General features: G+C 27.5%; 2 protein-coding genes across 3 annotated transcripts; both read right to left on the minus strand.

The window, feature by feature from the left end:
* Nucleotides 1–819: 819 nt before the first annotated feature.
* On the minus strand, nt 820–5,927 carry LOC119663764 (transmembrane protein 120 homolog). 2 transcript variants are annotated; one of them, XM_038073367.1, is made up of 9 exons: nt 5,562–5,927; nt 5,362–5,438; nt 5,071–5,189; nt 3,430–3,550; nt 2,577–2,716; nt 1,619–1,836; nt 1,313–1,539; nt 1,103–1,255; nt 820–1,035 (listed from the first exon to the last, which is right to left on the minus strand). In XM_038073367.1, the coding sequence occupies exons 2-9, from the start codon at nt 5,422–5,424 to the stop codon at nt 910–912; spliced, it is 1,167 nt and encodes a 388-aa protein (XP_037929295.1). In that variant the 5' UTR covers nt 5,425–5,438; nt 5,562–5,927; the 3' UTR covers nt 820–909. The 2 variants fall into 2 exon arrangements, with proteins under 2 accessions (XP_037929295.1, XP_037929294.1); XM_038073366.1 differs by having other exon boundaries at nt 5,362–5,927.
* Nucleotides 5,928–7,628: 1,701 nt separating this feature from the next.
* Nucleotides 7,629–10,134, minus strand: LOC119663765 (protein white-like). The gene is made up of 6 exons (XM_038073368.1): nt 9,906–10,134; nt 9,197–9,851; nt 9,011–9,142; nt 8,658–8,847; nt 8,464–8,595; nt 7,629–8,405 (listed from the first exon to the last, which is right to left on the minus strand). The coding sequence occupies exons 1-6, from the start codon at nt 9,979–9,981 to the stop codon at nt 7,791–7,793; spliced, it is 1,800 nt and encodes a 599-aa protein (XP_037929296.1). The 5' UTR covers nt 9,982–10,134; the 3' UTR covers nt 7,629–7,790.
* Nucleotides 10,135–11,188: the final 1,054 nt, after the last annotated feature.

Here is an 11,188-nt window from a genome sequence, read left to right on the forward strand (position 1 = left end):
GATATATGCCTTACGCCACAAACACTCCCAATACCTATTACTTTACCTTGATGAGTGGAACACTGATCCCTCCCTCCTCTCTCTCTCTCTTTAACCACGGCTCTCGTGACCCCGGTTACAGAGACTACCGCTAGAATCCCCGCGCTTGTGCAATAACCTCACCCCTTCACCAACACCCAATTTTCCTGCCTTATGCCCGTGCTTTTTGGCTTAGATGAACCTAGTCCGCTAGGTATTAAGCCTCTTGCTCTAATCTCTCTCACTCTCTTGATTACTGGAATGGTGTTGTATCCGCTGCACGCGGCTGCAATCTTACATATTCATTCCTAAAAGGAGGTTGTAGTGGGTTCAAGTATCACAAAAAAAAAAAAAATTTCTGATACATACTTTAAATTCTTGGTTTATATTTTTTTGATATACTTATATTTGTGTAGCGAAGCACTAGGTGGATTACACTGTTTGGGGTGTACATAAAACAGAACAAAATCCATATCAGATGAGAAAATGAAAATCCAAATTTTGTTATTTCATTTCTCATTTATTCACTATTATATTCACTATTATTTTAATGATAGTTTTTTAATATTAATAAAACTATGTCCTTCGAAAATATCGTTCAATACACTTCAATCAATATATGCCTATTTTTAAATTATATGTTGCAATGTACATTTATATTTACAAAATATATAAAATGTGACTATAATATATGATGATTTAATAACTTTTTATCATGAAACACAGACAACTTTTAAAAATACGTATCTTTAAAAAATCAGAGTAATTTTAAAAATATTATAAAATTATATAAATTGCTATATATATATAGAAAATTGTGAACTTAAATAGGTGCATATATTAAATGAAAAAAATTTATATGTAACATAACTTTTTATCTTGTGTGAGTAATTAGTCAATCTTTTTGTTGTCACATTCAGTATCATTGGCTTTTGAATCCATTTCTGAACTGGCAATTTCATTATTTTTATCAGTCCTGGCATTTTGAGTTTTAATATCATTTTCACTCATACTATTCTGTTGATTAAAAATAAAAAAATCAGTCGTTAATAATAATTATTTATATATTTCTGTATATTTTTACCCTCATCATTTTACGAAGTTTCATTGATTTTCCCATGCTTTGTAGGCGGTAACGTTCTTTTGCACGTTCACGTATTTTTTGAGGCACGACTAATAAGGTAGTCATTATATTTCCAGTGAAAAGCAACAAAAAGAGGCCACACATAACAGAAACCTGAAGTAGGATAAAATAAATTAGCTTTTGAATAAGAGTAACAGTGTTCTTGCATACATGCCACGGTGCATCAATTGGTTCTTTAGATAACTTATATAGAGTGTATGCATTGTAAGCTTGGAAAGCATAACCAAGGAAAAGAAATGGTATAAGAAAACTTAAACCACGCCACATCCATGAATGAAATCCTTCTATGGTAATGTCCATATTGTGCCGTTCTCCCAATGCCTTCAAACGATACAATAGACCTTTCTGGTAACCGAATTGTAAATACTGAACCATGCCTGTAAAACACGCAATATAATATTGCAAAATACGTACCTATATCACACCTACTCATACTTTTTATGAGTATATACTTACTAATATATGCGTTGAAGTACATAAATTGTGTGCGGAACAATTGCCAATGTTCTCCTTGTGGCCAAACAAGTAAAACACCTGCCGCTACTGTAGAAATGAAATGATGCGCTCGCCACCAACCTTTTATTCTTGATCCATTTACTTTTAAAATTGATTCTCTTATAGTCAAAGTACAATAATACCATACCAAAAGGAAAATATATGCCAACTCAAGTGCCCTAAAGTGTTATCAATATTTTTGAAATATATATTAAATATGTGATTATATTTATTATATTAATTAAGCTTATTAAAAATTTAGCAATTTTAATATTATTTAAAAACCATTTACTTATTCTATACAAATGCTTTGACTGCTAAACACATTTTCCACGCACCGTTAGCGTTTGGATTATTGATTGTTCAATTTCAATCATTAGTTTCAGGCCTTCTAAATTCTTTTAGGAAGGTTTATGTAGTGAGAGTTTAAATTCAACACAGATATTTTAAAAAACTTTATATCTCACTCAACAATACATTTGAAAGACAAATTAAAAACATGAACAACTATTCCGTTTAATTCCTTGATTCCTTGAGAATACTTATAGACAACTATATTTCTAATAAAAGCGACATTTTGATTTGTTTTTATTGAATATATTAATTGTTATTTAGCAGAATTTTGATAAACGTCTTAAAATTTTAGAAGCTCCTGTATCTTACATTGCTCAGAATCTTCAGGCTAGTAAAAATAATACTTTTCTTAAACAAATTAAAATTATTTAAACAAAATGTATGTTACTTTTACATGATTGATATGTGGTGTCATCGCGACAATTCACTTATAAATTTAATTTTTTATTTCTATCTCCTAAAACGAAGGTGCCTAATATTTACAAAATAACGGCAAATATTCTTTAGATTACCATATCTTAACTTACATATATTTTACGGAATCAATGATATAGATTTATCTTACCTGTAGTTAAATATTAAATTAAGGAATGCCATCAACAGTCCTATTACGTTGAGTATTAGTTTAAACTTTTCGTAGTCATCTTTATAGCGTACTTTGTCATTTCTGTTTAGAATAGATACATTAACATCACCAAGAATAATCTGTAATTTCATAAAAGCTTTTAAACATATTCCAGTGGCTATAAGTAAATTTAAAATAGGGGTCTACGGTACTAAAGTGAATTAATGTTAGTTATTTTTTTAACTAACAAAATTACTGAGAATTATTCTCTCTTCTTTAACTTCAATTATTTTAAATATTTATATTTATTCACACAGTCGTACATAAATTGTGTTAATATGTAGCTACCTTAATATAGTTCTAATGTATTAATTTGATATATTTTCAATTTTTCATTTAACAATAAATTTATCCTATTTTAGTAACATAAAAACTTAATATAATAAATAATATAAAATGACATGCTTGCATTGCTCGAGAAGATTGCTAACAAAATTTAATGAAAAAAAAAACACGTTAATTTTTTATTATTTTATTGGATATACTTCATTTTAATATGTTAAAGCCTAGTAGGTAGCATCAGATAAGTAAAGATAGAATGAAAAACGTCTTTGACGTTTATATCTTTCGTATATTGAAAGCTATGACTTTCAATATACGGCGCAACATTGATAACACAGATCAATATTGTTCATTTTTGAAAGTAGAACTATTAAATTAAAAAAATAATTTCTTTGAGAACTAAACGTCAAAACAAAAAAAAAACTGATTTAAATTTATTTAGAAATGATTTTTTTATTCTAAGAACTCTTTGTGCTGAATAAAGAAACGATTTTTCTTATATTGTACTTACTCTTAAATAAAGTCCAGATTTTGCAGGAAGAGATTGCTCTATTTCATATAGCTGAGCTTTCCTCTTTAATGTATTTTTTTGAAGTTCGGAAACTTTTTCTTTTTCTTCAGGTTTTTTGAATCTTAAGAAAGCCAGTCAAAAGAAAATTATTTATTATAATTATTTTAAAATGTACACAATAAATTCATATATTAAAAAGCATATCCATACATTATATAAGACTTTTGTTTTATGGTAAATACCATGCGCTTTTTAATAATGTTTTTGGGTTTCTGATTAAATTGATTTACTTGCTTATTGAGTTATTTTATAATCCTAAAATCAAAAATATACGATTATAATTAATAAGTTAAACTTAATTTTGTAACTTAATTCTATTATTTTTTTTTTTAAATTTGTTATCCAAAATATTTTATTCTTTTATTTGTGACCAAAAATATAATATAATAATTTATTAGCGGGGTAATTGATAATTTAAATAGAAATAAAAATACTATAATTTATTTTTATATTTTAAAACAGATTAAATTTTATTAAAATATTTTTCTGATATTTCGACTATCTTCGATAGTCATCTCTTTTTAAATATAAATAATAAATTATAGTTAGCGGGCTACTAATAAATTATTATATAAATTTATTATCAAAATATCATATACCATACTAATTATTCTTATTGTGATCTTATTTTATAAGAATAATCAGACTTATTAAAATAAGGTTCTACTGTGTGTCGTTTTCCATTTAGTTTTGTACTATTTCTAATAGAGAATATCAACAGAAAAAGGATAATTTAAATTACTAAATAAAAATACAGTTCCACATACATTAAATAACATTCATCATTACTGGACTTATCTAGAGAAAAACAAAATAGTAGAAATAGAATTGTCTCTCAAATTATAAATCAAATATATGTACGTATTTTTAAATAGATTAGATTGAACAGATACTGTAGAAAACGATACAATGTACACATCCTTTCTATTTTTAAATATTCTTAATCGCATTGATTTTAAATCTTAATCTCATTGACTCTAAGTACAGATAAAGAAAAACACTTAAAAGAGTTTTAAAATATCGATTTAGTTTTAACCATAATTTTAAAATATATGGTTTTACAAACATATTTATATCTGTTGAAGAATAATTTGGATGTATTACGTATAATCGGCATATACATATATATATATATACATATATATATATTTGTAAAGTAAATTAATTCAAATTCATATGCAAAAGTTCATATGAAGAACACTTATTCCTGAAATTATTAAGCAAATGTACAAAAGTTAAAGTACATTTTTAACGTAAATATTTTTTGATAAGGAAAACGCAAAGAGTTAAATTACCTTAAAAATTATATAGATATTTCATTTAGTTTTTGTAAATTGATAAAAAAAACAACTGATTAGCAGTGGTAATGACAGCAACAATTTATGTATAGGTTCGGTATCTATGCTGACCAGAAATAAACAATTTATCAACGAGTGTTAACAATTTTATCCATTAGATTGCAGTTTTTTATTGAATTTGAACTTTTGTACTTTGTAATAAAAAAGGTATGAAATAAAGCGAATTACAAAATAAGAAATTAAAGAAAATAAAAGTCCAAATTTGAAAATCAACACTACTTACTGTTTCAAAGATGCATTTATTTGGTTTATTCGATAACGTTGATGTTTAATTTCATTAAAGCATTTCTGTTGATGACTATATAATTGTTCCAATAACTCAATATATTTACGATTGCAGTTCTGAAAATAAGAAGTATAGATTATGAATAGATTATATGAATATGTTTTACTAATCACTCTCACTAGTGAAAAATGTTTAATACAAATTTATTATTTGTGCTTTATTAGAAAAATAGTTAAAATAAATATCGTAATTTTACACTTCCGTATTTTACTATAGCTGTTGTATTACCTCAAGCTCCACGAACTCCTTGCCAAGCTCGTCCCACTCATTGCTGAGTGCGTCAATACTCATTCTACTTTTAATTACTTTATTAAAAACGAAAGCAATTAATTATGAATATTTAAAAATGGTATAATTTGTTTAAAGCAATTTGTATTTTATATACGCGTTTATTGAAAATGAAAAATCAATTTTTACACAAAACGAACCTTACGCGCTACGCACAAAATTTGGAAGTAGGTATAACTATATTTTTTTGATGTTCACTTGTTGCTTAATTGATGGCGATTAGTTTTACCATTTTATAGAACGAATAGCGTAACAACAATATGATTAAAGTTTTAAAAAAGCTTTAAAATTTTCCCTTGTTTGCTGACACTGCCACGTTTTTATCAAATAATTTTATAAGACAACTTTGACTTCATAACAACAGTGTGTTGTTTAAATTACCCAGATGATATCAAATATCATAATAGTGTTAAATCGGTGTTAGATTTCTTTCTACTACATTATACTAATTCTTAAAGAATTTCATTAACGTCACAAACACAACGCGCGTTTCATTTGTTTTTTATATACAATACAATTTGTCAAACTCCTCTTCTTTTGAAATTCACAATTCACAATAGAGCCTGTGATTATAAAATAATTTAACATTTATACATATATATATGTTATTTTCTAAATACTATTATTGCGGATATGTACATCATATTAACATTTCAGTTTCCGAATTAATTGAAAAAATTATAGATACGTTTTGTGAAGGAAGATGAATATTTATGATTAGATAATATTAGCCGTTATTTTTTCTTTCAGAAAAGCAAAAAAATACTCACAAGTGAAGCAACAACAATGCTCTTAAAATCTACAGACTTAGGTTTTAGTGGTAAAAAAATTTTGCGTCTTAAGTTTTAGTGCAGCCAAATTCAAAAGAGAGTATATTGTGAGTGTTCATTGGAAATATGTTGCAAATTTTCATCCATCCGTTAAAATCATGTGAGCATTTCATTTACTAATAAACTCATATACATAAATAAATTAAATAAAAAATATAAGCTAGAAATGCTAACCATTGCGGTTCTAATATTTATTTTGCTTTCTTTTAATTAAATTAATAAATTTTTAGTGTTTACAATTTTATATTTCATATTGTACACAACACAATAAAAATCATAAATATGACAAAAACAAGTATTTCGAATATTCTGAAATTGATGGCAATTTGTTTCAACCAGACTTAAATTTGTTTTTTACAACTCTGAAAGAAAATATTATGGCTATAATTTGACCATAGTATAAGTACATAATTGTAAATTATATTTTAACTTTGGTTATTTAATTTTTGTTTCTTTTATATGTATTAAGAAATAATCACAATATGGCTACACGAGAGTAATATTTAGAATTATGACTTGATTTCGTATAAATTATAATTTAATTGCAATTTTGTTAGGTAAATTTTTATATGGAATCGGATAGCAATTTCAACTTGATTTTACTGCAAAGTGAATCGAACAAGCTGAATGAACAATATTACTTTCAGTATTAGAATTACTTATGATGTGTGAATAGACTATATGATATCAATTGAGGGAAGACTGAAATATAATCAACTACAAAAAACAAAACAATTTACTTTACAATGTTTTTTAGTTATAAGTTAACCGTACAGAAAAATATTTCCAAGCAAAGATCCTTATTAACTTTACATAAGAATAGGGCTGTTGTATATACCAAATACCAAATATATAGATATTAAAAGTTCCACAAAACTTGGCATTCTGCCCTTTCATTCAAAAAGTTGAAAAAAGATGTCTTTCTTTCATTTATCATGAGTAATACCAATAAAAATTTACAAGAGTCACAGTACCATTTTCTACTGACAGTACTTGTAATAGTTTATATGTTAAGATAATCTATTCTTATATGTACTACTGCTAAATAATAAATTCATGTAAATAATTATTTTTTATGGAAAATTAAATATTTCACCTATCTAATACTAACACCGATCAGCAACAACCATCCTTCACGACAACCATAAAAATAGAACCCAACAAGTGAGGACGATTAGCCACAATAGCCATCATATATAACGATGGGCAATACTAACGGTCAGTAATAATAACTTGGTCACTAACTATTTAATCGCTTTTGAACTGTTCTCGTACGAGAGCGATGTAGATAGATATCAATCATATGACAGAAAATCTATATCCACTCGCAAATCTTTATAAATAAAAATAAACAAAAGATAAATATTTTTTGATTAAAGTCAACAATTTTTTTAATATATTAAGCGATTAGTAGAATAAAATATAAACATTGCTAAAATTTAATTAAATTTGTTTTTACAATAAATTTGGTGCTTAATTTTTGGAATTAATGTAATTAAATCGTATGTAAGTTTATTTTAATATTATAGGTAGTAGGTTTTATTCTTTGCGTCTTGTTCGTAATTTTAAAGCAGCATACGCAGATATCCTAAATATAATAATAAGCGCTATTAATCCCATATAATCGTATATAAAATCATTTATCGAAAAGTTTAGTGTTTCTAATATAACTTTTCCAGAACTGGGGCAAGTTGTATTCGATGAGGTACATGTAATTTCACCAGCTTCTACATCAGACCACTGATTAATTAGAAGCCCTTCATTTGCATAACGAAACCATGATAGATATGATAACCATTTGAAGTATATTGGCACTGAAGCAGAATTTAAAAAAAATCCACCAAAGAGAAGAAATGGGATAATTACTGGAGGTCCGATGGATAATGCCATTGATGTTGATGAACTGCCACAGGATATTAAATAGCCAAAACTAGTTGAAACATTTGCAACAAGAGTAACTAATGCTAGAGCATGTAGATAATGAAAAATACCAGCACGTAATCCTATCATTGGATAAGCAATAGATGTGAAAACAAATGGTACAGTTAAAAAAAGTGGTAGCTCAGCAATAGTTTTTCCAAGAAAATATGTACTACATCTGTAAAGGCGACTTCGCGCTTCCCGCATAAAAACTGGTAATTCTGATGTAAATACCTTAATTTAAGAAACTATTTAATGTTATACTATTATTAAATTTTATCTTATCAATTACCGTGATAGTAGCAAAAACATTTTGAAATGTCATATTTGTTAAAAATAAAAAAATCGCTCCATTTATATTCATTACACCCACTTGTGTCAATTGCTGACCTAGAAATATCAGACCTATAAGAACAGCTACCATCTGTAATGCAGTAGATTATAAATGTTTTTGGAAATGTTAAATGATATTTTATATATGCTTACTGTTGTTTGTATAAGACGAACTTTAACCAATAGAGGCTCTTTTAGAACGGATATCCAGGAACGCCAAAGTATGGCTCTAAATTGCATAAAACAAGATGCCTTATATGTAAAATCATTTCCATTAATAATCGGTTGGCCATTTGATTCAGCAGCCATTTTTTTAAAGCTCTGCTCCATACCACGGGACACTCTATAGTAAAAAAAAATATTAAAACCAATAAGAAGTTTTCTTTAGTGTTCTTGATTATAATTTTTATAAATAAAGTACTATATTTTTAAAATATTTGCATTATATTTGATAATATTGGAAAACCTTGCATATAAATATTTTGGCGTTATGATTTTAAATTTACCTTCCTACTGCAAAGTTATCGCAAATTTTTACAATACGTTCACGTGATTCCTGTTCTTTTCCGGGTACAACTGCCAAAATTTGGACATAGAAATCTGCAGGATTATAGTTTGCAGGACACTGTGCGCCAATACTAAAAATTGCGAATATTAAGCTCTTTTCAAAATTGCATTTTTTTGGAGCATACTATGAAAAAAAATCAACTGCCTCTAAAGGAGTGCCCAGAAAGGCTACTCTTCCTTCAGCCATAAGCAATATTTTATCAAAAAGTTCGAACAACTCTGATGATGGTTGATGGATTGTCAATATAACAGTCTTTCCTTTTTCCGAAAGCTTTTTCAAAACCTGCACAACACTGTGTGCCATGAAAGAATCAAGACCTGAAGTGGGTTCATCACATATAAGCAGTGGAGGATCCGTTAGTGCTTCAGACGCGAATGCTAGGCGCTTACGTTCGCCACCCGACAATCCTTTCACACGACCAGGTACGCCAATAATAGTGTTTTGGCATTTACCTAATGAGAGATCTTGTATTACCTGATCGACACGCTCTACTTTCTGGCGGTATGTTAAAGTTCCAGGCATTCGTACCATAGCATGAAATATTAGGTGTTCTCTGGCTGTTAAAGACCCTATGAATAAATCATCCTGCTGCACATAAGCACAACGAGTTTGCATTTCTTTAGCATCTACCAAATGCCCATTTAGCATTCGCATGGCTGAAGTTGATATTTGAACACCTTGTGAAGAGCGAAAGGCCAACGAATTGAGCAACGTTGTTTTTCCAGCTCCAGAACTTCCCATTATTGCCAACAATTCACCAGGATAAGCAACCCCACTTACTTTAGATAAAAAATAAATATTATTAGACCTGAACATTTTATTTTTAATTTTACCATTCTTCAATAAGTGCTTTCTGGGCGCGGGTATGTGACGTTCTTTACATATGGATACTTTAATTCGATTTGCCATTTGTTTCCATGTTGATCCTGGCAAATGAATGGCTCCAAATACATCAAGGTTATACCAAGAGTAAGTTAAATTATCAGAAACGTTCGTATTAGGAACCACTGTTCCATAGCTTTTATTAAAGTCCTTATTAAGTGAGGATTGCTCAAAGGAGCCAGAATTCTGTTTGATATTAAAACAAAAAGGATTTATTCTTTTCTACTCGATTGCATAATTTAATATTTCATATTGAAAGTTAAAAATTCAAAGGCTTAAGATCTAAACTACTCGTTTCTTAAGGAAATTAACCGATTGGTGAGAAATTGTCATCTACAAGAGATTTTTCAGGGCCAATATACTTTGTGTAGCTATTATTGAAGTTCATTAAAAACGAGATTCCTCTTCCTATTAGATGTCATACTGTATAATAAATGATTCATAAAAACGTATTGTTTAAGATTAAGATACAGAATATATCTATGCTCAATTGGTGTTTTTGCTTTAAGATTGCTTGAAATTTTTGTGAATTATAGCTACCACTAACATCTAATTTACTATATTTATTAAAAAAACGATGGAAACACTATGAATGTATTTCTAGTTTATAAGGAAATGTATACAGAATTCTTAAATAAACTCAAATTACGAATAACATTATATTTTATGAAAAAGCTAAATACCGTATATATTAGTGAAATTTGAATATATGTGTGTGATTTCTTCTTATTTACTTTTTTCATTTAACGGATATTAAATTATTTTACTTTGTTAATTTTTTATTACAAAAAAGGGATTTAAAGGGACATTAGGACCGCCCACTTTTTGAAACGTTTTTATGGTTATTTTACATTATATTTCATCTATAAAAGTGGCTAAAGATAATTTTAAAATATTTTTTATTACATTTCTTGAATATTTGTTGTTTGATATTTACTCAATCAATGTTCTTTGGTTTTTATTTAAATTTGTTTTTCTTACTTAATCCAATGCAGTTAAATTTAAAAATTATATCTCTTTTCAGCAACAATCTTATTTGCTTAATATAGTCAATCAATATCTTTCAATATCAATATCTAAATTTCACGTTCCTAAATTCCAAACATAGCCAATTCGATGTGACTGAACGATCCATCAAAAGCATAAATGGTATTTCTGAATTATCTTTTATGTAGTAAATTAGTAGTTAGTAGTATTGAATTGTATATATATATATATATACATATATATGTAT

Source organism: Teleopsis dalmanni, unplaced genomic scaffold, assembly GCF_002237135.1.
Source record: "Teleopsis dalmanni isolate 2A unplaced genomic scaffold, ASM223713v2 unscaffolded_contig_0860, whole genome shotgun sequence".
Lineage (NCBI taxonomy): Eukaryota > Metazoa > Arthropoda > Insecta > Diptera > Diopsidae > Teleopsis > Teleopsis dalmanni.